The 27,425-nt window shown below is 48.3% G+C and overlaps 1 protein-coding gene across 1 annotated transcript; it reads left to right on the forward strand.

Annotated features, from left to right (window-relative positions):
* The first annotated feature begins 4,597 nt into the window (after positions 1-4,597).
* On the forward strand, positions 4,598-7,353 carry LOC138299199 (uncharacterized). Its single transcript, XM_069237305.1, has 2 exons — positions 4,598-5,923; positions 6,450-7,353. The coding sequence occupies exons 1-2, from the start codon at positions 4,806-4,808 to the stop codon at positions 6,559-6,561; spliced, it is 1,230 nt and encodes a 409-aa protein (XP_069093406.1). The 5' UTR covers positions 4,598-4,805; the 3' UTR covers positions 6,562-7,353.
* The last annotated feature ends 20,072 nt before the right edge of the window (positions 7,354-27,425 follow it).

The raw sequence follows: 27,425 nt of genomic DNA on the forward strand, positions 1-27,425 counted from the left end.
TCACGCGCCCATCCAATTCAGGGTAGGCCACCGCCAGGATCCGGAACATCAGGGGGCTCAGTTGACGGCAGGCACCCCGCCTACGTTGGGAGGCCATCCCCAGCAGAGACTCGGCGGTCTTCTTGGTCCCGCGGCGGATGTCCTCCCACCTCTTGCGGCAGTGGGTGCCCCGTCGATGGTGGACCCCCAGGGCCCGGACTTCCTTGGCGATGGCACGCCAAATCCCGATCTTCTCATGGGCGCGGACCTATGTGACACGTACAGGGAGGGAGAAATACCACGTTCAAGTTTGTCAGCATTTTCCTTTCCAGTGGCCCAACGCCCCCCATCCCCGCCAGGCCCCCCCGCCATGCCCCCCGCCATGCCCCCCATCCCCGCCATGCCCCCCGCCCTGCCTCCCATCCCCGCCAGGCCCCCCGCCATGCCCCCCATCCCCGCCATGCCCCCCCGCCAGGACCAACATGCCCCCCATCCCCGCCAGGCCCCCCGCCATGCCCCTGCCAGGCCCAACATGCCCCCCATCCCCGCCAGGCCCCCCGCCATGCCCAACATGCCCCCCATCCCCGCCAGGCCCCCCGCCATGCCCCCGCCATGCCCCCCATCCCCGCCATGCCCCCCGCCATGCCCCCCATCCCCGCCAGGCCCCCCGCCATGCCCCCCGCCATGCCCCCCCGCCATGCCCCCCATCCCCGCCATGCCCCCCGCCAGGCCCAACATGCCCCCCATCCCCGCCAGGGCCCCCCGCCATGCCCCCTGCCAGGCCCAACATGCCCCCCATCCCCCGCCAGGCCCCCCGCCATGCCCAACATGCCCCCCATCCCCGCCAGGCCCCCCGCCATGCCCAACATGCCCCCCATCCCCGCCAGGCCCCCCGCCATGCCCCCCGCCATGCCCAACATGCCCCCCATCCCCGCCAGGCCCCCCGCCATGCCCCCCGCCATGCCCAACATGCCCCCCATCCCTGCCAGGCCCCCCGCCATGCCCAACATGCCCCCCATCCCCCGCCATGCCCCCCGCCATGCCCAACATGCCCCCCATCCCCGCCAGGCCCCCCGCCAGGCCCCCGCCAGCCCCAACATGCCCCCCATCCCCCCGCCAGGCCCCCAAGCCAGCCAGTGGCCCCAAATCCATATTGAATTAAACTCACTTGTTGGTCTGGAGGACCGTAGAGTAGCGCATACTGGGGGAGGACCCCATCCACAAGTTTCTCCAACTCCTCTCCAGTGAAGGCAGGGGCCCTTTCCCCAGTCGCAGCAGCCATTGTCCCTTCCAGACCGAGGTCACAGCAACACTTGCAGTATAGGTCCTCTCCTGTGAAAGTTCAAGTCGCAAGTGGATAAGTAGATAGAAAATGGCGGTCACGTCCGCGGCGGTGCGTACCGCGGCGGTGCGTCCCGCCACCGCCGGCGCCCTTCGCCATTGGCTCCTGAAACCCATAGGCTTCAATGTTAACCAATGCGGCTTCGCGCCGCGGTCTTCGCCCGCCGCCCGCCGCGGTGTGCCACGCCAGCGCATTGACCTCACATCCCATTGTCACACTTCACAGGTCAGGCAGCCGCCATTTCCAGGGCCCACATGGCTCAATTTCAACTGCGTCACACAGGCCTAGGCCTTGCATAGCCACTCAGACACGCCATTCACTGCATCGAGAATCGTATACTGTGCTAGCTGTGAGTACGTACCTGTGGGTTGCTTGACTGTGTGCTCCATGTTGTCCTTCCTAGGCACCGTCCGCTGGGTTGGGCGAGGAGACGGATGAATCCTCCCGTGTACCGACCGCTGGTGGACCTGTCGACAATGGAAGAACGCCACATTATCCTGACCTACCGTCTTAACCGTGCCACTATCCATGAACTGTGTGCCCAGCTGGAGCCCGACCTGATGTCCCCCATCCGCCAACCCACAGGGATTCCCCCTCTGGTGCAGGTCATGTCAGTACTACATTTCTTGGCAAGTGGGTCATTTCAGACAACCGTGGGAATTGCTTCCGGAATGTCTCAGCCCATGTTTTCGAAGGTGTTATCCAGAGTGTTGTCTGCCCTGATGAAATCCGTGAGGAACTACATCATTTTCCCTGAGGTGGGCGAATTGGCTACAGTGAAGGGTGATTTCTACGCCCTTGGACATATTCCCAACGTAATTGGTGCCATTGATGGGACCCATGTGGCTTTGGTTCCCCCAAGAGACAGGGAGCAGGTGTACAGGAACAGAAATAAATTACCATTCAATGAACATCCAGGTGGGGTGTTTGGCTGACCAGTACATCTCGCATGTAAATGCCAAATTCCCAGGGTCAGTGCATGACGCCTACATCCTCAGGAATAGCAGCATCCTTACGTGATGGAACAGCTACAGAGACACCGTGTATGGCTAGTGGGGGACTCTGGGTACCCCAACCTGTCGAGGCTACTGACCCCAGTAAGGAATCCCCGGACCAGGGCAGAGGAACGGTACAATGAGGCCCATGGGCGTACTAGGAGGGTGATTCGAACGCACCTTTGGCCTCCTAAAGGCCAGGTTTAGGTGCCTGCATATGACCGGTGGATCCCTAATGTACTCACCTAAGAAGGTGTGTCACATCATCGTGGCCTGCTGCATGCTTCACAACCTGGCTTTGCGCCGCCAGGTGCCTTTCCTGCAGGAGGATGGTCGAGACGGTGGTGTTGTGGCAGCGGTGGAACCTGAGGAGAGTGACGAGGAGGAAGACGACGGGGCTGAAACAGACAACAGGGACAGAATCATTGAACAGTACTTCCAATAGGACACAGGTAACATTTCAAAGATAATTTAGTAAATGTTAACTACTCTGCAGCATCTCTGCTGCCTGTCTATTTGCCCCAGTGTATGATGACTGAGTTTTGGCTTTTCCCTCCCTATTTCAGATCTGGGGTCCCCACTACGAGTCCTGTGCTTCGTTTCCCCATGGACTACAGCTTTGTGGCAGCTGTTTGTTGACTTCACCATGTACAAGGACATATTTGCACTGTCATGTCAATTACAATCTATTGAAATCACAGCCAGACTCCGGATATTTTGGTGCAAAATAGGTGTTTATTGAAGTGCTCAAAATGGGATGGGTGGTTTCAAGTGGGTGGGGGCTATGGTGAAGGAATGTCCATGGCAGAGTCCAGAGTAACAGTCACACAGGTGCATTGTCCAGAGGCCTGTGGAGAGATGTAGCATGGGCACTTCAAGGATGGACAGGGTGACAATGTGGGACAGTGGGATGACATCAGGTGGTATCCTTTGCTGGCGGGGGTCTTGACATCCTACTCTGTCTTCTTGCGAGATCTCAGGGCCCTCTGCGGGGTGGTTCTTCTCCTGCAGGAGGTGGGGGTCTGGTGGGCTGCTGCTGTGCGGGGGTGTCCTGCTATTTGATGGAGTTTTGTTTTGACCAATGACTTTGTGTTTCACCACTGCGCATATTAGTTGCTCAATGTTCACCAGTAGCACATGGTATGTTTTGTTCAGTTTAGCCGCCTATGGGCTTTGACATTGCATTAGTCATTACATTCTGTATTGTGCCTATTGGCTTTGACATGGCATTAGCCATTGCTTTCTGTATTCAGTTTAGCCGCCTATGGGCTTTGACATTGCATTAGCCATTACATTCTGTATTCTGCCTATTGGCTTTGACATGCTGTATCCAGTCTAGCCGCCTATTGGCTTTGACATTGCATGCCTATTGACTTTGACATGATGTATTCAATTTAGCTGCCTATTGACTTTGACATGCTATTAGATATTCTGCCTATGGGCTTTGACATGATATTATATATTGCATTTTGAATTCAGCTCCGCTGCCTTTTGGCTTTGACATGATATTATACATTGCATTTTGTATTCAGCTCAGCTGCCTATGGGCTTTGACATGATATAAGACATTGTATTTTGTATTCAGCTTGGATGCCTATTGGCTTTGACATGACACTAGACATTGCATTTGATATTTAGGTTAGCTGCCTATTGCCTTTAACATGACATTGCATTTGATATTTAGGTTAGCTGCCCATTGCCTTTAACGTGGAGTTCTGTATTTTTCCAAGCTGTGTTTTTGCACCAGAGAACCAAGATGTTTTGCTCTCACAGTAGACTAGACCTGATAAGAGAGAGTACATGGGCGTCGTTTCTCTTCCCTTGAGCTTGGGAACAGGAGTAGTCTTGGAGACCTGGCCAGTCTCCAAAAGGCTTGCTCAGTTTCCCAGGTCTGAGGGGAGGGGGCACACCTTTGTAACGAATGTAACAGGCTGCAGAGGGTCAGATTCGAATCTGCCGGACCTCGTGCTGGAGCTTGGCGCCAGCTGCCAGCATCCCGTGTGGGTAGATGACACTCTTTCTCGCGGCTGACAGGGGTCATCAGCTTGCAGACCTTAGAAAGATGTAGCTGTAAATAGTTCCTACACGGTGAAGTATTTGTTTTGCTTTGCATTCAATATCTTATAAATATAACCTGCTGTGTATATTGCAAACTGATATATTTTGTTTGATTAACGCGGACTTGAAAGCTACTAATTCGTCATTCATTCATAAACATTGTGGTTGGGGAAGAATAAAATAACAATAAAAGTCTTCTTTGACCTCAGAAGTGCATTTCTGTTGTGTTATGTTAGTGCTTAGAAACTAAATAAGAGGAAAGCACTACAATTGGTACCAGAAGTGGGGTCGGTCATTAAGAGGTGATTAAAGGGTTTGACGAGTTAGTAGATTTCTAAGTGCACACTTTAAAAGTGTAATTGTTTTTTTTGTTGTTTGGAGAATTACAGAAATTGTTTTCTGTTTGGGGAATCACAGTAGCACGGCAGACCATGTCTGAGAATACATGTGTTGATGAACTGCCTGATGGTGCTAAGAAAAACTGTGAATTGTTTTCTGTTTGGGGAATTACAGAAGAAAATGCATGTGTAGCTAAAAGGCCTGATAATGTTTTGAGAAATAATTCCCGTTGTATATATGTAGAAAACGTGTCTTTTGGAAGTAATGATGACAGAAAGGTCTGGATACCTTTATCTGCTTACAGAGAAATGCAGGAGAAATGTAGGAAGTTGGAACATGAAAATAGGAATTTACGTGAGCAAATTAGCCAGGATACAATAATTCAAAATAAGACTGAAAGTTATAAAAGGGCTGTTTTTGAAGAATCTTTCTTGTCCCATTCCAGTAATGAGGGGGTTAAGACAGCTCCGAGCTGCACTGAGTTTCCGTGTGAGCCAGGGTTTTTGGCAGATAAAATGCATTCCTTAACTGATTACGAGTTACCGTTGCAAAATGCCCAAGTAAAAGGAAAGATTTTAGAGAAAGAGACACCGAGTTTCATTAGTTTGTTTGATTTTTGGAAAAAGAATAGCCCTCATTTGAGAGAAATCCTAACACTTTTGTACATGGTCACTGTGAAAAATAATATGCAGCTGCGCGCTTGTGATTTGGCAAATGAAATAATGCAGATTTTAGGTTTCTGCGCAGTGCAAGAAGGAAATACTTATGTACATTTAAATCATGAACAAGGGAAGAAAATAGTGCCCCTAGCTAGAATCATACAATGGATCTGGTACTTGCAAGACAGGGCTAGAGTACCACAGATAAAAGAGTTACCAATGAAATTGTGTGCACCATTTGAATTCGTGTCTACTGAAGATAAAAAGCATGTTTGTTTTATTGATGATTCATTGACTGAAATGTTGTTTTCTGGCACCGTAGAAGGAACAGCGTTGTATAATGTGTGTCAGATTTTAAAGCAAGAGCTACGTGAGATGTGTCATTTTTATGCTGATTTTTGGTTCTTTGATAATGTTTTAGCACCTAACTGGTTCAATTACCTTGCAGATGTTAATGAGAAAAATGCAGAGAGAGAAGTGTTCACCCAGAATTCTGCCTTAGTGGGGATGGCTATGTGGGTGCCCCAGAAATGTGAAAAGGCCACTTACAGGTGGGCAGAGATGAGAGAGATGCCCATTCCCCTAGATTTGATAAAAACTGTGCAGCACGCACAAAAGCAATCTGTCATGCAAGCAGTCACAGAGCAGTTGGGGAGAGGAAAGTTACCAGAACAGAAATGGCAAATTGATCAGGTTTTAGGGAGAGTGATTGCTGCAAATTACCAAGGAAAAATCGAAATTATGCTGATACCTAGAAAAGAATCTGATTCATTCATACAAATTGGAGACAGAATGGCCCAAATTGACAAAAGTGCAGTGAATGGAGGTTTGGTAAAGAATGAGTCTGCCCCAGCCCTTCTGACAGTGCAAGAAAAGGGGAGCTGTGGCGCAGCAGATAAAAACCTCAGTGCTGATGTGTGGGCTGAAGCCCCAAGTGATCCTCCAGAACCTGCAGAAAATATAACAAAGGGCCTCAAAAACGTCCTGCTGATTATAAAACAGGGAAAGAAAGAGGAAGGGTGCAGTTTAAATGAAAAATGTTATTTGCAAGAAAAGTCATACTTGTTTCTTTTGCAGATCCTACCACGTTTCGCCACTGTCCCTGAGTGCGCTGTGTGGTCCCCCTTCCGGTGTGTGCGTGTGGGGTCGGGGAAGGGACCGAATCCCCAACCTGAACCTGGCTGAGTAAAGTGCCAGCACCATGGATCCATTTTGCGCAAACTGCGCCTTCAGTTCAAGTTCAACTTGTTTGCTGTGTTTTTTTTTTTTCCCCTCTCGTATGGAACTCTGACTTTTGCTTACCTTCCAGAAAACCTTTCAGGTGGACCGTGCCTCTTTACATGAGCAGAACTCATGCCACATCAAATTGCTAACACTGTTGAATTAGAGACTCATTCAGAGAAAAAAAAAAAAAAATTGCCCAGTCTTTTCTATGTAGATGTATCTGATGTGAAAGGTTATGAGATCAATGTGTTAATTCACTTCTATTGCTTTACAGGGATTGCTTTGATCATTGAAATTTGATTTGCTGATAATGTTTTTTTTTTGTTTGTTTGAAATATGAGATATGTGAAACAAAAATTCATTGGTCAAAGGGCGGAATGTCCTGCTATTTGATGGAGTTTTGTTTTGACCAATGACTTTGTGTTTCACCACTGCGCATATTAGTTGCTCAATGTTCACCAGTAGCACATGGTATGTTTTGTTCAGTTTAGCCGCCTATGGGCTTTGACATTGCATTAGTCATTACATTCTGTATTGTGCCTATTGGCTTTGACATGGCATTAGCCATTGCTTTCTGTATTCAGTTTAGCCGCCTATGGGCTTTGACATTGCATTAGCCATTACATTCTGTATTCTGCCTATTGGCTTTGACATGCTGTATCCAGTCTAGCCGCCTATTGGCTTTGACATTGCATGCCTATTGACTTTGACATGATGTATTCAATTTAGCTGCCTATTGACTTTGACATGCTATTAGATATTCTGCCTATGGGCTTTGACATGATATTATATATTGCATTTTGTATTCAGCTCCGCTGCCTTTTGGCTTTGACATGATATTATACATTGCATTTTGTATTCAGCTCAGCTGCCTATGGGCTTTGACATGATATAAGACATTGTATTTTGTATTCAGCTTGGATGCCTATTGGCTTTGACATGACACTAGACATTGCATTTGATATTTAGGTTAGCTGCCTATTGCCTTTAACATGACATTGCATTTGATATTTAGGTTAGCTGCCCATTGCCTTTAACGTGGAGTTCTGTATTTTTCCAAGCTGTGTTTTTGCACCAGAGAACCAAGATGTTTTGCTCTCACAGTAGACTAGACCTGATAAGAGAGAGTACATGGGCGTCGTTTCTCTTCCCTTGAGCTTGGGAACAGGAGTAGTCTTGGAGACCTGGCCAGTCTCCAAAAGGCTTGCTCAGTTTCCCAGGTCTGAGGGGAGGGGGCACACCTTTGTAACGAATGTAACAGGCTGCAGAGGGTCAGATTCGAATCTGCCGGACCTCGTGCTGGAGCTTGGCGCCAGCTGCCAGCATCCCGTGTGGGTAGATGACACTCTTTCTCGCGGCTGACAGGGGTCATCAGCTTGCAGACCTTAGAAAGATGTAGCTGTAAATAGTTCCTACACGGTGAAGTATTTGTTTTGCTTTGCATTCAATATCTTATAAATATAACCTGCTGTGTATATTGCAAACTGATATATTTTGTTTGATTAACGCGGACTTGAAAGCTACTAATTCGTCATTCATTCATAAACATTGTGGTTGGGGAAGAATAAAATAACAATAAAAGTCTTCTTTGACCTCAGAAGTGCATTTCTGTTGTGTTATGTTAGTGCTTAGAAACTAAATAAGAGGAAAGCACTACAGGGGGCCTCCTGTCCACTAGCGCCGGCGGAGGTGGATGGCTGTTCTTGGTCCAGGCTAGTGGCAGGGGCCCTTGGGTGTTGTTCAGTGTCCGCCCTGCTGTTTACGAGGTCCTGCAGCAGCCCTACCATGGTAACCAGGGTGGTGTTGATGGCTCTGATGTCCTCCCTGTACCCCCGATAGTGTTCCTCCTGCAGCACCTGGATCTCCTGGAACCGGGCCAGTACCGTCGCCATCGTCTCCTGGGAGCGGTTGTATGCTCCCATGATGGTGGTGAGGACCTCGTGGAGAGTGGGTTCCCTGGGCCTCTCCTCCCCCCCCTGTCGCACAGCTGCCCGCCGAGTTGCCCTGTTTCCCTGGGCCTCTGCCCCCTGGCCGGTGTGCCCACTACCACTGCCACCAGGTCCCTGTTGTTGTTGGGGTGGTGGGTTATCCTGGGTGCCCTGTAGTGGTAGACACACCGCAGATTGACGCGCCCTGGAGACAGAGGCATGGGCCCGCTGGGTGGGAGCTGTGCTGGTGTTCCCAGAGGGGTTTGGGTCTGTAGTGGCCTGGGCCTGTGTGAGGGGAACCGACTGTCCAGAGGTCCCCGATGGTCCGGGCTGGTCATCGGTGTCCAGGTCGACAGAGCTGCTGTCATCGCTGACGGCCTCTTGGGTGGGGGGTGTGGATAATTCTGGCCCCTCCGCCGCGGTGTGTTGACGGTCGGGTCCTGCAGGGATATAGAGGTATGGTTATAGCTTAAATGTGTGGCATATGGGTGTATCTGTGGGTTCTCGTGTCCCCAAGTGCTGGCATTCGTGTGTGGGGGCTTTGGTGAGGGTGGCTTGTGGGGGGGATGTGTATATGCATTGGGCATGCTTTGGTGATGGGTGTCCATGCTTAGTGGACGCATGCAGGCCTAGGTTTTGGGATGTGTGGGTTGTGATGGTGAGACATTGGCGGGGAATAGGTGTGCTGGGGGTGGGGGTGAGGATGGTGGTGGGGGTGAGGATGGTGGTGGGGGTGAGGATGGTGGTGGGGGTGAGGGTGGGGGTGAGGATGGGGGTGGGGGTGAGGGTGGGGTTCGAGGATGGGGGTGAGGGTTGGGGTCTGATTTGGCATGCAGGTGGGGGGGAAGCAGTATTGAAGCTTCAACTTACCAGTATCCATTCCTCCGCCGACTCCTGCGAGGCCGTCAGGATGCAGGATGTTCAAGACTTCCTCCTCCCATGATGTGAATTGTGGGGGTTGAGGTGGGGGTCCTCCGCCAGTCTTCTGCACGGCGATGTTGTGCCTGGATACCATGGAACGCACCTTCCCCCGTAGGTCGTTCCATCGCTTCCTGATGTCTTCCCGATTTCTGGGGTGCTGTCCCACTGCGTTCACCCTGTCGACAATCCTCTGCCATAGCTCCGTCCTCCGGGCAATGCTGGTGTATTGTATCTGTGTGCCGAACAGCTGGGGCTCTACCCGAACGATTTCCTCCACCATGACCCTGAGTTCTTCGTCTGTGAAGCGGGGTTGTCTTTGGGGTGCCATGGGGTGGTGTGTATGATGTGTGGGGTGGAGTATGTGTATTTAAGTGAGTTGAGTGTGGTGGTGTGTGTTGTTTTGTGTGTGGATAGTGTGTGGGTGATGGTGTTGAGTGGCTGTGGCTGTTATGTTTTGGATGCTGGTGTCTCGCTCTTGTCTTCTTTACGAATTTTTAAGCGTAGGGGTTTGTGGGTGATGTGGGTGGGTGTTTTATATTGTATTGTGTGTGTGGGAGTGGTGTGTGTATGTGTATCAGGTGTGTGGGATTCAAATCGTCCAATGTGGCTGAGTTTTGTTCGTTTGTGTGTATTCTGACCGCGCCGGTGTGTCCCGCCAATGGAATACCGCGTTTGAATGACCGCCGCGTGGATTCGTGGGTCGTAATGGCATGGGCGTATTTCTGTTGGCGTGGCGGTGGAGGTTTGGTCACCTCCACCTTTCCGCCGACCGCTGGTCTGGCGGTCTGTTGTGGCGGTCGGATTTTCGGAGGTTTGCCTTCTGCGGGTCAGAATGACCGTGGCGGGTTTCCGCGACCGCGGCGGGATTATGGAGGATTTCTGACCGGCGGTAGGCGCCTTTTACCGCCGAGGTCAGAATGACCACCTTTGTTTGCTTTTTAAAAGACTTAAGACACTTTATATCACTTTCCAGTGATATCTCTACAATTTCTTATTGCATCTTTTATCGTTTTGACCTGCAAATATCCGGATAAATATTATATATTTTTCTAAACACTGTGGTGTATTTTTGTGGCACTATATGGTGTTTTTGTACGATTTATTGCACAAATACATTACACATTGCCTTCTAAGTTAAGCCTGACTGCTCAGTGCCAAGCTACCAGAGGGTGGGCACAGGATATTTTGGATTGTGTGTGACTTACCCTGACTAGAGTGAGGGTCCTTGCTTGGACAGTGGGTAGCCTGACTGCCAACCAAAGACCCCATTTCTAACACCCACACTATAGTAGATGACCAGGGCCGGTATGTCTATAGGGAACATTGGGAGGAACCCTGGTTACGCTGGTATTTGTTTACAGTCCGAATGTGGATGACCCTGCATTCTACACTGAGATCCTATGGGGAGGTGACTTAAATACAAACTTTAATGTAAGGCAAGACAGGTCAACAGAGATGCCTATTCATGTCCGGCACTCCGCCAGGTATGGAGGAGTTCAATGTGGTAGATATCTGGAGGCTTTGAAATGTTGGGGTGCAAGAGGGCACATTTGCGTCCACTGCGCATGCTAGTTGGGCCCGTTTGGATTACTGGTTGGTATCGGAAGGAGTGAGCACAGGGGTTACAAACATTCAGCATATGCCACGGACGCCGTCGGATCACAAGCCAGTTAGACTGGACATTACTATTCCCAAGCTCCCTTTCAGGCCTTTCACCTGGTGCTTTCAGGGCACGGCTCTGCTAGGTCAGACTTACAGAGACACTATTGGCTAAGCCCTATGCGATTATTTTGACCTCAACAAAGATTCAGTTGATGAGGCTGGCACCCTCTGGGAGGCGTTCAAGGCTACCATAAGAGGCGTCTGCATTAGTACGAAAGTGGGGATCCTTAGAGATATCTGTACTCAACTGAGTAAGGTGGAGCAAGTCATCCAGCAGCTAGACCAGGAGTACCAGAGCACAGGAAACCCTGCAGTGCTGGTGCGCAAAAGGAAAACATATCAGTGAATATCAGGAATTGGCCAATAGAGGACTGCATCACATATCTCGCCGCCATGTGGCTCGGACATATGGGGATGGTGGTCTCCTGGGAAGATCTTTGGTTGCCAAAATAGACCCGGCAAGGAACACCCAACAAGTAACTAAGATAAAAGACGAAGCCAGCAGGGACTGATGGGATGCAGACGGGACCCTGTGGGTCTTCTCAAACTACTATGGTGCTCTATATGCCTCTTGGGAGACAGGAAACCCGTGTGGTATAGGGGCTGCCTGGAGTATGTGGCCTAGGCATGACTATCTACTGAGCAGCGTAAGTATCTCTCAAGACACCTCGAGTTAGAGGAGGTGCGGTATGTGATACACGAGCTTCCAAATGGAAAAGCACCAGGCAAAGAAGGCCTGACTGGTGAATGGTTCAAGGCATATGCTGCACAGGTGGCCCCCGACTTCCACGACCTGTTCACTGAAGCCTACGCAAAGAAAGAACTCTTGACAACCTTGCGGTAGGCCCTCATTGTCATCCTATTAAAAAAAGACAAAGAACCGATCAATGTGGGTCATATCGCTCCTTGTCATCAATAAACAACAACGTTACCAGAGATCTTGGCAAATAGCCTGAAGCCACTCATGCCAAATCCTGTGCTCCCTGATCAATCTGGCTTCATTCAAAATCGTTCCACCACACATAACTTATGCATGCTCTTTGCTCTGCTGCAGAGCCTAAAATCACAGCTGGAGGCAGCAGCGGTACTCCTAAATGCAACCAAGGCCTTTGATTCCATTGAATGGCCCTACATGTTCACCATATTGGAGTGTGTGGGCCTACCTGGTTCATACTTTACATGGATCAAGTTATTAAATAGCGGCCCAACGGAGTGGATCCAGGTAAATGGATACACATCGGAGGCGGTGAGTGTACATCGTGGGATGAGACAGGAATGCCCCATAGCCCTGCTCCTGTTCACTCTGGTGGTAGAGCTCCTAGCCTGCATCATCATGTGGCAGAGGCACTCAGATGAGGCGCTTCGATTTCACCATCGCCTGATCGGGGTAGGTATTGCTATACGCCAATGACATGGTGGTTTACGTCAGAAACCCCTCCACACATATGGCACCTATACTAAGGGAATACATACGGTTTGAGCGTCCATCTGGTCTCAGTATCAACTGGGAGAAGCCATTGATACTGCAACTGACGCCTTGAACGCTACCATTTCCACTGACGCCTTGAACGCTACCATTTCTCTAGGAGTACCTGCTAGAGTGGTGCTCTGACACAATGAAATATTTGGGAATATGGATACATAAGGACCCAGAAGTGGTAATACAGGCCAACTACAGCACAGCGCTGTTGAAGCTAGAGTATCTAGTAGAACGATGGATTAAGGTGCTGTTGTTGTTCACAGATAGAGTGGCAGTGCTAAAGATGACTGTGCTGCCCCACTTTCTTTACTTAATTAACAACATCCCCATCAAACCTCCTAGCGGGTTTTTCAAGCTTCTCAGAACACAACTGATCAAGTTAGTTTGGGCTGGTAGACAGCCTCGACTGGGTGACAACTCTTGACTCTACCATATGAAAATGGCGGCTTTCCAGCACCTGATTTACAGATTTAATATCTGTGTGCACAAGTGCAGCACGCTTATTTCTGGTACAGACCCCATGAATATATGCCGCATTTAACTGTCAAGGCAGAGGATGGCACTATGTCTTAAACTACCATGCACACTTAAAGATACACTGCACACAGAAATCAACATGGTTGTACTGCTATGGCATGCGCTTGAAGCTAGAGCAAACAGGTTGCCCCTGTACACCCCAGCACTACCACTTGGGAATCAGCTGGCACTATCCGTTACACAAGAGACCCAGGCATTGACACCGCTGAAATCAGTAAGAATTGTCACAATGGGGAACCTCTACTCAGGAGGAACCTTCTTGTCCCCCAGACTTGCAACACATACAGAACATCACACCGCTCTTGGCTTTCTATTATCATTGCCTTATGCAAGCCAAAATATCTATTTCCAGCATTTCCAGATGAACCCCTGTCATTGAGTGCACTCCATCTTACTAGCCCTGATCAACAAAGTTCGGTCACCAAACTGTATTTGCCCACAGAGACCGATGCTTCCCCACTAAATGACATGACATTAGAGCGCTGGAAGTCCAGACTCTCAACACCCCGACATAAGAATTTTTGCTGCTCATCAACTGGTTGCCTTATCTCCAACTGCAACTTGCTTATTATTCATTTTAGGTACCGCCACCAGATGTATTACATGCCCATGAGATTGCACAGTTATGGGCTCCGGGGGGGATGCACACTGCATCCACTGCGGACAGGCAGAGGCGGGCTTCTTACATTTGTCCTGGGATTGCCCCCGTATACAGGGGTTCTGGAGGGAAGTAGTATATATCCTGTACGACATGTCAGTGGACTCAGTGCAGTGCACAATCCAGATGTGTCTGCTGGGTATGGTGAAGTCGTTACAGCCGCGTTGAAATTGGTTTGTGGTGGTGACATTACTGTCGGCCAAGTGACTAGTGGCTATGCATTGGGAAAAACAATCATACCCTACACACACAAAGTGGCTGACAGATGTACCACATTGCAGGAATGTCCTAGAGGACTATGCGGAGAAACTGCCTATAGCGTCCCGTCCCAAAGACATAGGTGGTCATTACGACCCTGGCGGATTACTTCCGCCAGGGCCGCGGGACGCGGTGGCACCGCTGACAGGCCGGCGGTGCCCCGCGGGGCATTCTGACCGCGGCGGCTTAGCCGCGGTCAGAGAAGGGAAACCGGCGGTCTCCCGCCGGTTTCCCGCTGCCCCCAAGGAATCCTCCAAGCCGGCGCAGCTTGCTGCGCCGGCTTGGGGATTCCGGCTCCCCCTCCCGCCATCCAGTTCCTGGCGGTTCTCCCGCCGGGAACCGGATGGCGGGAGGGGGAGTCGCGGGGCCCCCGTAAGAGGGGGCCCCTGCAGTGCCCATGCCAATGGCATGGGCACTGCAGGGGCCCCCGTAAGAGGGCCCCGCTTGTATTTCACTGTCTGCATAGCAGACAGTGAAATACGCGACGGGTGCAGTAGCACCCGTCGCACCTTCCCACTCCGCCGGCTCGATTACGAGCCGGCTTCATGGTGGGAAGGTCGTTTTCCCCTGGGCTGGCGGGCGGCCTTTCGGCGGCCGCCCGCCAGCCCAGGGGAAAACTTGGAATACCCTCCGCGGTCTCTGGACCGCGGAGCGGTATTCCTGACGCGCAACATTGACGGGCGGCCTCCGCCGCCCGTCAATGTTGGAATGAGGGCCATAGTCACAAATTACTTATTGGGGAAACAGGGGACCACACCATCTACACTGTAGTAACGGGATTGACAACTGAATATTACAATGTCAAAAACTAGATGTATTGAACCTACAAGCATATGTATGCATTCTTAACCATGTACCTCTGCTGGCAAGCACTACGATTTCTCTGGCACTTTGTTAATGTGTTATGTTTGTGCATGATGCAAAATCAATAATAATAATTTTTTTTAAACTGTTGTGGTGTCCACTCTCTCTATAATGTCAACCACCGACCATTTCGAAAAAAGGTCTATCTTCACAATTACATACTCATGTAAATCCCCCGCTGTCCCTAAAAAGTCCACTGCTACGCTTTCCCATGGTTATTTAAGAATTATACACTCACTCATGGGTGGTCTTAATGTACCTAAAGACTTATCAGCAGAAGAATATACATTGCAAGTTGTCACAAACCTTTCCACTGCCTTGTCAACTCTTGGCCACCAAAACACTTTCGTGAGTACAGCTTTAGTCCTCACCACACCGAAATGCCCCTCATGACACTGTTCCAAGATCATATCACAAATACTGTTTTGCTTCCTCTAAGGACCAATTCCGTATCTGTAGACAGTTCTGACCATTTGCTCCTTCTTGGGCCACCCTTCATACATGTCTTCCACTACTTTCTGTTTCATCTCAAAAATGTATTTTTTAACAGCTGGTTTACCAGAGCCTTGCACTAAATCAATCTTAAAGTCATTTCATGGATCATCAACATTCCTACAATTGACAAGGTGTTCTAGAAAGACAATCTGCCCTACAATAATCTCTGCCCAGGAACATACACAATACGGTACACGTAGTCCTTCATCTGCGTAGATAATCTTGCAATCCTAGCAGAGGCCGATTCACTCCCTTTTGTAGATAGTAATTTGACTAGGAGCTTGTGACCACAGCTGATGGTAACAGGTTTGCCCGAAATAAAGGCACAGAAATATTCTAATACCCAAGCACATGCAAGCGCCTCCTTCGTATAAGGGGTACCTCTCTTCAGTAGGTGACAGTGACCTGGACGCACACAAAATAATGATTTCCTTTTCTATGGAATCTAGTTGTGCTAGGATTGCCCCAGACCTTTGTTGCTGGCATCAATTGTTAAGATACAATTTAACCCAGGATCGAAGCAGCTTAATGCAAGTTCTTTCTTCATGTCATTCTTGATCCCGCAAAACTCTGCTTCACATTGGGAATACTGCATACATTTTTCAATCTTTTTCAGCAGTTGTCAGATATTATATTAATTATTCCCCAAATCAGGGAAAAACCTGGCACAATTTTCTGCCATTCTTAGGAACGATTTTACTTCATCTTTGTTAGCTGGAGCTGGAGCTCGTGTGATAGCATCAACCAAGGAGCGTTTCGGCTTGATACCGTTCTAACTGATCACATGCCGCAAGTATGTCACACGTCTCTCAGCAAACTTGCATTTGTTCAATTTCACCGTCAGTTCTTTGCTTTGCAATACACTCAAAACTTTGTACAGTCTTTCATTATGCTTCTCTCTGCTCTCCCCAAAAATAAGATTATCATCTTGGAAAAACATTACTCCCTGTTCCTTCTCAAATAACCTATACATTAAACGTTGAAAAACAGCAGCTGCCGATGCCAAGCCAAATGGTATTCACTTGAAATGAAAACACCCAAACGGTGTGATGAATGCAGTGACATTTCTGGATTCCGGTGTAAGGGAAATCTGATGGTATGCAGCAGAGAGATATGATGGAGAACCATGTAGCTCCTTTTAGGGATGACATAATTTCTGTGATCTTAGGAAGAGAACATTTATCAATTACAATGTTATTGTTCAGATGGCTTGAGTCCACGCATCGATGGATCTTCCCATTACTCTTCTGAGCCACCACCACTGGTGAAATCCAGCCTGAGCTCCCTATTGGTTCTGTTATATCCATTCCTACTAGTTTAGCTGATTCCTTTGAGTCTTTATCCATTACTATCAGTTAGACCATTCTTATCTCAGGAACTTTGAAGGTGGCATTACTATTGAGAACAATCTTATGCTGAAACCCATTTAACTTTCCCAAGTATCTGCTGAATACTTCTAGAAATTTGATCACCAGAGTATTCCCAATGGAGCTTCTTTTGTCCACTACCAATAATTTTTCCACAACTTTAGGGTTCAGGATAATGCAAAGATTTCCCTGATGTACCCAAACAAAGGTGGATGGTCCCTTTCGTGACACATATATTTTACCCCTTAAATCTCTGTCCTTGAAGGAGAATGTCAATCATCTGAATTGCAGAATGTCAAACTTTTCACCCATGTAGCTTTCAGGATAAATGCCAGATGGTAACAATTCTTAGAAATGTGGTCTCTAGTTGGCAGAGGTATACACCCTTGTTCAAGTAGGGACCACAGTCCTAGTCAGGGTAGGTCACAACACAATACAAAATATCTTGTGCTCACCCTCTGCTAGCTTGGCACAGAGCAGGCAGGCTTAACTTAGAAGACAATGTGTAAAGTATCTGTGCAGTAACCCATATAGTAACAGTGAAAACACCACAAAAATGCACCACACACGTTTAGAAAAATAGATAATATTTATCTGAATAAAATAAAATAAGATCAAAACAACAAAAATCAAATATGTATAAGTTGAGATATCCCTTTTTAAAGGTTTAAAAGAGTATCAGTCCTTAAGAATCAGTTGATCCAGTAGGTGCCGCAACAAAATTTCAGCCGCAAGGCAGGCGCTGCGTCGATTTCTGCAGGCGTTGCAGCGATTTTCCGACGCATGGGGCAACAAGCAGGGCAGTAGTCCTTCTCAGCAAAGCAGTCCAGATGTATCCTTTGGGCAGGCAGGCAGTCCCTCTGACAGACTGACAGAGTCCAAGTGTAGATCCAGAAGTGTCTGACTTTGTGGGGTCAAATACCCAGTATATATACACAAAAATGCCTTTTAAGTGGGGGAAACTTCAAAGAGTGCACATGTTCCCTTTAAAGCCCAGTTCTGTCTGCCCGGATCCCTGTGGGGCATTATCAGTCCTTTGTGTGAGGGCAGGCCACTGGCCTTTGAAGAGTAAGAGAGAGCCCCTCCACCCTTTCTGACCAGGGAGATCAATTCAGTATGCAGATTAATGCAAATGTGACGGAGTGCCCTGTGTTTATGGCTGTGTGGGTGGAATACACAAGGGGAGATGTCACCCAGCACAGACAAGGTGTGGATTAGAGACAGGCTATATGGAACAGATAGCAGTAAGTAGACAGAAATGCCTACTTTCTAAAAGTTGCAATTCTAAAATGTAATATTAAGTCTACCTATTTCACCAGTTAGCAGGATTTTCTATTACTATTCTGGCCATACCAAACATAGCAGGGTCTACCACTTAAAAGTATATGAGGGTAGCTCTAATGCAGGTCTCACTGTAGTGGAAAACTAATTTGTGAGTGTTTCCCTAATAGGAAATGTAAAACACATAAGTACATGTCCTGCCTTTTATCTACATACCTCCCTGCCCTATGGGTTGCCTAGGGCATACCTTAGTGGTGACTTACATGTAGAGAAAGTGGTGTTTAAGGCTTGGCAAGTAGTTTTAAATGCCAAGTCGAAGTGGCAGTGAAACTGCACACACAGGCTTTGCAATGGTAGGCCTGAGACATGGTTAAGGGGCTACTAATGGGGGTGGCACAATCAATGCTGCTGACCCACTAGTAGCATTTAATCTGCAGACCCTGAGCACATGTAGTGTACTTTACTAGGGACTTACAGGTAAATTAAATATGCCAATTGGGCAGGAACCAATGTTACCATGGTTAGACGAGAGAGTCTACGCACTTTAGCACTGGTCAGCAGTGGTAAAGTGCGCAGAGTCCTAAAACCAGCAAAATTAGGGTCAGAAAAATGGAGGAAGGAAGGCAAAAAGTTGGGGGATGACCACCCTAATGCTTTCAGGTCTAAAACTCATTGATAATAGTAAACAATGAACCCAAGTCTGCATATATTTTTATGGGAACTCCCCCTACTGTCATATTGCAAACTGGTTTGTTTTTTGTAGTACTGTTGTTTATATTCAGAATACATTTCTCTTGTAATACTTTGACGCTTTCCTTTTTACTACTTACATCTTCAGTATCACTCTCACTCAGGCTACTATTTTCATAAATACATTTTACACTATTTTCTTTTCGTTCACACCTTTCCAACGTGGCCCACCATACTGCAGTTGCTGCACCTTTGCTTTAGTGCAGGGCAATGCCTGCTGTATGCAAGGTGGTCTTTGCTATCACAACGGTAACATTGTTTGTATTTACTTAACCATTTCTCGTTGCCACTGCCCTTATGCTCCTTCTCTACCACCTTGCGAGCTGTCACTTTATTAACGCATTTCAGATCTTTATCAGGTCCTTTCAGTTCTGTGGCACACTTTCCTGACATTTCCGCTTTACAAACAATTGCTAGCACTTCTTCAAGTGGAAAATCACCATTAATCCATAATCTTTCTTGGATGGCAGAATTGTTGGCATGTATGACCAGCTGATCCCTTATAAAATTCCAAATTTGCAATCAATTGCTATTTTTTTAACTCCACAAGATAGTCATCCACAGATTGCCCTTTGTTCTGTTTACATTGAAAAAATGTAAATCTGGCAATGCCAATACATTCTTTGAGTGTAAAATAATTATCTAGATCCAGTAATGCCACCAAGAAAACAATATTGTCTCCATTTGCAGTGCCTTTTGGCATGCGATTATATGTTTTCAACCCAACAGGACCAAATGAGTGCTCTATTGCTCTATTGACATCTTATTTGCTTCATCAATGGCACTAACATAATTCACAAACTAGGCATTCAAGTCCATCCATTTTATAGATGGTTCTGTCCCTGATACCCAGAATGCATGTGGTGGACTTAATGTAAAATGTGGCTGAGCCATAGTACCAGTACAAAGTTTACACAATAGTAGAAGTTAAATAAGGAACTCTCAGTGGTCAAACTACTGTAGTAATTATGGTACCATTCCCAATTAAATATTCTTTATGTGTATAAAAAAAAATATTTTTCTCATTGGATAACTTAATAATAAATATGCACCCTCACCTGTTTCCTCTTTGCTTAATAATTCATGTTTGTTAATTTTTTAAGACAGTTGTTACCGATCACAGTGAGTTTTCCTGTGAAGATAAAATTAAATATTGTGTCTAACGTGGGGGCACGCTGCTTGACGTGACACACTTGAGCTTCTACATGCAGTGACTCTGTCACCACATACAAATACTCCTGAGGTGCATGTCTCTCCTGGTGCACTACTACCGTTCTGAACTGCCACTCTGTGTAGCGCACACACAGCCCACTTGAAAGAATTTCTCCTTCCCTTGATAATGCGGCCGGCACGTGCTGCTGTTGATCAATGGTGCTGCTTCGGGAGATGCGTACTAGACTGCCGCTGCTTTTAGGAATTCCGGTGCCATTCGATAATGCGGCCAGCGCGTGCTTCCTCTGGTTGTCAACGTTGCTTGGGGAAACACGTGAAGCGAATCTCCCTCGTAACTTAATTAATGCTGCTGATGCTGGCGATTTACCAGTCGGCATGCCCCCTCCACGCCAGTCATTTTTAAAGGTAATCCTTCCTTTTCCATGAGGCTCACCAATAATTCCTGCACATTTTGTAATCCAGTACTTGTAGCCACTGATTTAAAGCACTCACATGAAAGTTCAATTCACGTAGTTCCCACGTAAATTGTTCCAAGTGCAAATTGTTGAGTTATTCCAAATCGATGAGCTCTGACCATCCTCGTCGACAGTTTGTAGTGTTTGCCTTTCCAGGTAATCAATAACGAGGCAAACAGTAAAATGTGTTAAGTTGTTTAATAAGCAATCTCTGTGCATACAGGAAACAGGTCTGCTCAGCTCCAGTGCAAAAGCAACTGTCCACTAGAATACTGGACAGTGCAACACTGGGCATGTCGTCCGTCCCCTGCCACCCTTGTAAGTATACAAACATAACAGCAGTAAGAGTCAGTTGATACAAGCTGACTGCCATTGGCACATCGTGGGCCATCCTTGACATTAAATAAATATTGTTCTCTTCTTATGATATGTCTTCAGCATCTTACTACACTATTATATACTTGTGTTTCAGGAAAACAAGAGACATAAACAGCTCCGTTGGATATAGTTGACTTCCTCAGAAAGAAGTATGATGGAGCTGTTGGTCATTCCTTATCTATTGCCAGATACAGAGGGTCCCAAGAAATGATCAACATTAAGGAAGATCAACAAGTAAATCTGGAAGACTATTGGACAATCAAACTGTAATCTCCATCTTTAATATAAATATGACGCAAATCATTGAGCATCCATCAGTTATTTTTTATCAGATGCAAGTGATACCCAAATTGAAGTCCACCAAAGTATGAATCCTTGTTCCTTGTTGCCTGCCTGACAGACATTCTGTCTTCGGCAGTTGGTTTCAATTAAATTGACGTACCACAGAGATCATACTGTTTCCGCCAAAGCAGAAATAATGACGAGCAATGCATAAGTAGACTATGACACATTCAATATACTTTTATAATGTAATAATGTGCAGCTGTTGGACCTGGCCCTTTTACAGGGTCATTCCCCAAACATTTTGCCCTTTTCCTCCTTATTTTTCTGACTCTTGTCAGCTGACGATATGACTCTGAGCACTTTTTCACTGCTAATCAGTGCTAAAGTGCATGTGCTCTCACTTGTAAACTTGGTATGATTGGCTTATTCCTAATTGACATACTTAGTTTACCTATAAGCCCCTTTTAAAGTGGTATCCCTATACCCCAGGCCTGTTAATTAAATTCTACTAGTGGGCCTGCAGCGCTGCTTGCGCCACCCAATGAAGTAGCCTTTCAAACCTGTATCAGGCCTGCTAGCGCAGGGCCTGTGTGCGCAGTTTTCTGCCACAGGGACATGGCATCTAAATTTACTTGCCGGGCCCAGAACTCCCTTTTTACCACATGTAAGTCACCCCTTAGGTATGCCCTAGCTAGCCCTATGGACAGGGCTATGTATGTAGAAGGCAGGGCATGTGCCAGGTAGCATGGCCTGTCCTGGTAGTGACAAACAGCCTATTTGGTTTCTCACTGCTGTGAGTGCTGCCTTCTCATAGGATTACATTGGAAATGCCCTGCCTGATGTGTAAGGGGTATTGTCTGATTTATGAGGGGTAGCGTGGGCATGTTTGGTATGGTCGTAATGGTAGTGAGAAATGCTGCTTTTTGGTGTAGTTGGATTTTTAATTATCATTACAGAAATGCCACTTCTAGAAAGTGAGCATTTATTTGTGTTTATGACTCTGGTGTTTTGCAGCTTGACTCCAATCCACGTCTGGGCATAGTGACAGTTGGGCTTTGTGCATTCATTTCAGACAGCCTGTACACAGGGAGGGTGGAGTTGTCACAGAGGTGCACCTACATGCTGAATAGTCTTCCTGGTCTGAGAAAAGGGAGAGGCGGGGCACACCTGCATTTGTAAAGGCTGTGCCCTGGCCTCGCACAATAGGGACATTTACCCCCCAATGATTTTTAGAGCCTGTGTTGGAGGAGAGAAGGGGGCACTCCCAGAATCAGTTGTAACTGGTTGGAACCCCCTCTTCCCCTCTTGTAAAACACGCTGTAAACTGAGTTTAAGTACAGGGGAATTTTCCCCACAATTTAGACATTCTTGGGACTTGAAGAGACTTACTTGAAACTGGACGTCGGACGCTGCTGAATGGACTCACCAGGACCCACCTTGGACTGCTGCTGCTGTGCTGACCTGTGACCTGCCTGGTCACTAGGAGGAACTGCCACCATCTGCATCCCTTGTGCTGGCATGTTGTTGGGGCCTGCTAGCCCTGTGATTCTCTTCCCACTTTTCTGTCTCCAGGGGCAGGGTGCCATGGCCCCTGACCCCTGTAATTATCCAGAGCATGAGGAGTGCTCCAGCTTCGTTGTTTTGGGCCATACACTGAGGGCAGCGCTTTATCTGAGAGTCCCCCTGGCGCCTCGTGAGCACTTTAAGGGGCCCCTGGCGCTTGTAGTGCTTTCTGGTAGGAGTGCACGATCTCACCGCTGCGATCCAGGCTCGCTTTCTGCTCAAACTCCGAGCGCGTCGGAGGCGCGCTATAGCAGGTGTCCCCAGGGCACAGATGAGCACCGATCAGGAGCTGCTAGTTTTTTTTAAGTCCCCCTGGGGTGAAACGCGTTGAAGGAGGCATCCCGGGGGACAAGCAGGCACCTATTGTGGTGCAGTATCACCGTCATGGCCCAGGAAAGGCGTGCATCGGGTGCAGCGGTGTATAAGCGGGGTGGGAGCCTCCTTGGAGGCCCCCGCTTCCTCAGGCCCCATTCTGCCGAAGAGCGACTCTAGTTGGGAGAGGTGTTGGCCTCTCCCCCCTTTTTTTCCAGCAGCCTCACCAAGGATGAGGGCAGCTGCTTTCGGCCTTGCAGGGCACGGGGCGGAAAGGGAGTTCCTTTCCCCACGGCCACTTTCTTAGGTTCCCGGACACACGGGGGGCCTCGGGCATTTGTTTTTAGTGCCACCACCTCCCCACCAGAGGGTCAGTCAGACCTTGTTGGCACTGTTTAGGCATGGGCCCTAAGAGGGGTCCCGACATCAACAATCAGAGTGGCTGCGTACCGCCCCTCTCCCCCCAGGATCAACCCGTGGCCCCCGTTGTGCGCGCCGGGGTCCCCCCTCCTTAATCCCCATGCACAGAGGGTGCCTTCATACTGCAACAGGTATTATCCAAAGACTACCTACCCTTTTCTAATGTTCCCGCTAGGGGCATTATAGGCCCTGGGATGTAACCTATGGATTTTCCCGTGGCCCCGTTGTGCGTGCCGGGGTCCCCCCTCCTTGATCCCCGTGCACAGGGGGTGCCTTCATACTGCAACAGGTATTATCCAAAGACTACCTACCCTTTTCTAATGTTCCCGCTAGGGGCATTATAGGCCCTGGGATGTAACCTATGGATTTTATGATGTGCCATATACTTTCTAATGTTCCTCTTATGGGAATTTAAGGTATTACCCCAATAAGTGCATTTATTTCTTTTATGTGATTCCTGACTACTGCTTATGTTGAAGAATCCTGAGTACTTCCGTGTTCTAATGTGACTACTGCTTATTCTTGGAGAGTATTAGTAATCTGGGTAACAATCCGACAACTGCTAAGGTAGCAGGGTATTACTGACATGTAATGTTTGGTCTAATTATGTTTTGTGCAATACAGTTTATTTTTACATAGCTCAGTGTTGTGTTTACTTTGTGGAGCACATATTGTGTCATGTGTGTTGTGTGTGTTGTGCAAATGCTTTGCACATTGCCTCCGGGTTAGGCCTGATTGCTCGTGCCAAGCGACCAAGAGGGTGAGCAGGGGTTATCTTGGACGTGTAACTCCCTTGCCCTAACTAGAGTTGGTGGGTGTAGGAAAGTACCATCTTGCATGGCATGTTACCTCCATTTTTACTTGTGTGTCAGTTTGTTTTTGCCTGTGTCACTGGGATCCTGCTAGCCAGGACCCCAGTTCTCATAGTTTGTGGCCTATATGTGTTCCCTGTGTGGTGCCTACTTGTATCACTGAGGCTCTGCTAACCAGAACCACAGTGTTTACGCTCTCTCTGCTTTTAAAATTGTCACTGCCGGCTAGTGACCATTTTCACCAATTCTAATTGGCACACTGGAACACCATTATAATTCCCTAGTATATGGTACCTATGTACCCAGGGTTTTGGGGTTCCAGGAGATCCCTATGGGCTGCAGCATTTCTTTAGCAACCCATTGGGAAGTCAGACAATTCTTACACAGGACTGCCACTGCAGCCTGAGTGAAATAACATCCATGTTATTTCACAGCCATTTTACACTGCACTTAAGTAACTTATAAGTCACCTACATGTCTAACCCTCGCTTGGTGAAGGTTAGGTGCAAAGTTACTAAGTGTGAGGGCACCCTGGCACTAGCCAAGGTGGCCTCACATTGTTCAGGGCAATTTCCCCGGACTTTGTGAGTGCGGGAACACCATTACACGTGTGAACTACATATAGGTCAATACCTATATGTAGTTTCACAATGGTAACTCCGAATATGGCCATGTAACAGGTCTAAGATCATGGAATTGTCCCCCCAAGCCAAATCTGGTATTGTGGTGCCAATCCATTGCATCCCTGGGGCTCCAGCATGGACCCCGGGTACTGCCAAACTAGCTTTCTGAGTTTTTCTCTGCAGCTACCGCTGCTGCCAACCCTCAGACAGGTTTCTGCCCACCTGGGGTCTGGGCAACCCAGTCCCAGGAAGGCAGAACAAAGCATTTCCTCTGAGAGAGGGTGTTACACCCTCTCCCTTTGGAAATAGGTGTTAAGGGCTGGGGAGGAGTAGCCACCCCCAGGCTCTGGAAATGCTTTGAAGGGCACAGATGGTGCCTCCTTGCATAAGCTAATCTACACCGGTTCCGGGATCCCCTAGGCCCTACTCTGGCATGAAACTGGACAAAGGAAAGGGGAGTGACCACTCCCCTGTTTATCAACACCCCAGGGGTGGTGCCCAGAGCTCCTCCAGTGTGTCCCAGACCTCTGCCATCTTGAATGCAGAGGTGTGAGGGCACAATGGAGACCTCTGAGTGGCCAGTGCCAGCAGGTGACGTCAGAGACCCCTCCTGATAGGCTTTTACCTGGTTTGGTAGCCAAGCCTCCTCTGAGGGCCATTTAGGGTCTCGTCTGTGGGTTTCTCTTCAGATAACGAATGCAAGAGCTCACCAGAGTTCCTCTGCATTTCCCTCTTCAACATCTGCCAAGGATCGACTGCTGACTGCTCCAGGACGCCTGCAAAACCGCAACAAAGTAGCAAGACTACTACCAACAACATTTTAGCACCTAATCCTGATGGCTTTCTCGACTGTTTCCTGGTGGTGCATGCTCTGAGGGCTGTCTTCCTTCACCCTGTACTGGAAGCCAAGAAGAAATCTCCCGTGGGTTGACGGAATCTTCCCCCTGCTAACGCAGGCACCAAACTTCTGCCTCACCGGTCCTCTGGGTCCCCTCTCATCTTGACGAGCTTGGTCCCTCGAACACAAGAGCTGGGTCCAAGTGACCCCGACAGTCCAGTGGTCCTTCTGTCCAAATTTGGTGGAGGTAAGTCCTTTACTCCCCACGCCAGACAGTAATCCTGTGTACTGCCCGATCTGCAGCTGCTAGGGCTTTTGTGCATTTTGCAAGGATTCCTTCATGCACAGCACAACCCAGGTCCCCAGCACTTCGTCCTGCATTGTTCAACTCAATGAGTTGGCCACTGGCTTCATGGGACCCTCTTTTGTTGTGTTGAGATGACCAATGTGCTCAGTTTTCTAGAATGCCTGTTCAAGTGCTTCTGCGGGTGCTGCCTGCTTCTGCGTGGGCTCTCTCTGTTGCAGCACGCCCCCTCTGTTGCATCCTCCTAGGGGCGACCTCCTGGTCCTTCCTGGACCCGGGCAGCACCCATTATCGTCAATCGTGACTCTTGCAGTTAGCAAGGCTTGTTTGTGATCTTTCTGCGTGGAAACAATTCTGCATCCTACAGCATGCCGTGGGACATCTTCTGACTAAAGGAGAGATTCTCTGTTGCAGAATCTTTGGCTTCTTCCACTCGAAGGCAGCCCTTTCGCAACTTCATCTGGGGTTATGGGTGCTCCTGCCCCCCCTGGACACTTGCGTGACTCTTGGACTTGGTCCTCTTTCTTTGTAGGTCCTTAGGTCCAGGAATCCATCTTCAGTGCTTTGCAGTCAGTTGTTGTCGTTGCAGAATCTCCTATCTTGACTTTACTGTCTTTCTGTGGTAGTAGGGTAACTTTACTCCTACTTTTCAGGGTCTTGGGGTGGGGTATCTTGGACACCCTTAGTGTTTTCTTACACTCCCAGTGACCCTCTACACACTACACTAGGCCTGGGGTCCATTCGTGGTTCGCATTCCACTTTTGGAGTATATGGTTTGTGTTGCCACTAGGCCTATTGTTTCCTATTGCATCCTATTGCGTTCTACTGTGTTTGCACTGCTTTTCTAACTGTTCACTTACCTGATTTTGGTTTGTGTGTATATTTTGTGTATTTTACTTACCTCCAAAGGGAGTATATCCTCTGAGATACTTTTGGCATATTGCCACTAAAATAAAGGGCCGTATTTATACTCCGTTTGCGCCGAATTTGCGTCGTTTTTTTCGACGCAAATTCGACGCTAAACTAACGCCAACTAACGCCATATTTATACTATGGCGTTAGAGGCGAATAGCGCCAAAGTTCCCGGAATGTGCGTCATTTTTTAGCGTGAACCCCTTCCTTGCGTTAATGATATGCAAGGGAGGCGTTCCCGTCTAAAAAATGACTCCCAGGCCTTTACGTGGTATTTATACTCCCGGGCAAAAGAGACGCCCGGGAGTGGGCGTGGCTAAAAACGGCGCATTTGCGCCGCTTTTTAACGCCTGGGTCAGGCATGGCGTTAAGGGACAAGTGGGCTCAAAATGAGCCCAGAGTGCCCTCCCCTGCCCCCAGGGACCCCCCCTGCCACCCTTGCCCACCCCAGGAGGACACCCAAGGCTGGAGGGACCCACCCCAGGGACATTCAGGTAAGTATTTTTTTATTTTTTTTAAATAATTTTTTTTGGCATAGGGGGGCCTGATTTGT

The sequence above is a fragment of the Pleurodeles waltl genome, chromosome 6 (genome assembly GCF_031143425.1).
Source record: "Pleurodeles waltl isolate 20211129_DDA chromosome 6, aPleWal1.hap1.20221129, whole genome shotgun sequence".
NCBI classification, from domain to species: Eukaryota; Metazoa; Chordata; class Amphibia; order Caudata; family Salamandridae; genus Pleurodeles; species Pleurodeles waltl.

Bases quoted from the DNA above. Each gene is read 5' to 3' on its own strand.
- LOC138299199 (XM_069237305.1), top strand. From the start codon at position 4,806: ATGTCTGAGAATACATGTGTTGATGAACTGCCTGATGGTGCTAAGAAA. The intron at 5,924-6,449 runs GTGGGCAGAGAT...TTTCTTTTGCAG, and splicing joins TGTGAAAAGGCCACTTACAG to ATCCTACCACGTTTCGCCAC.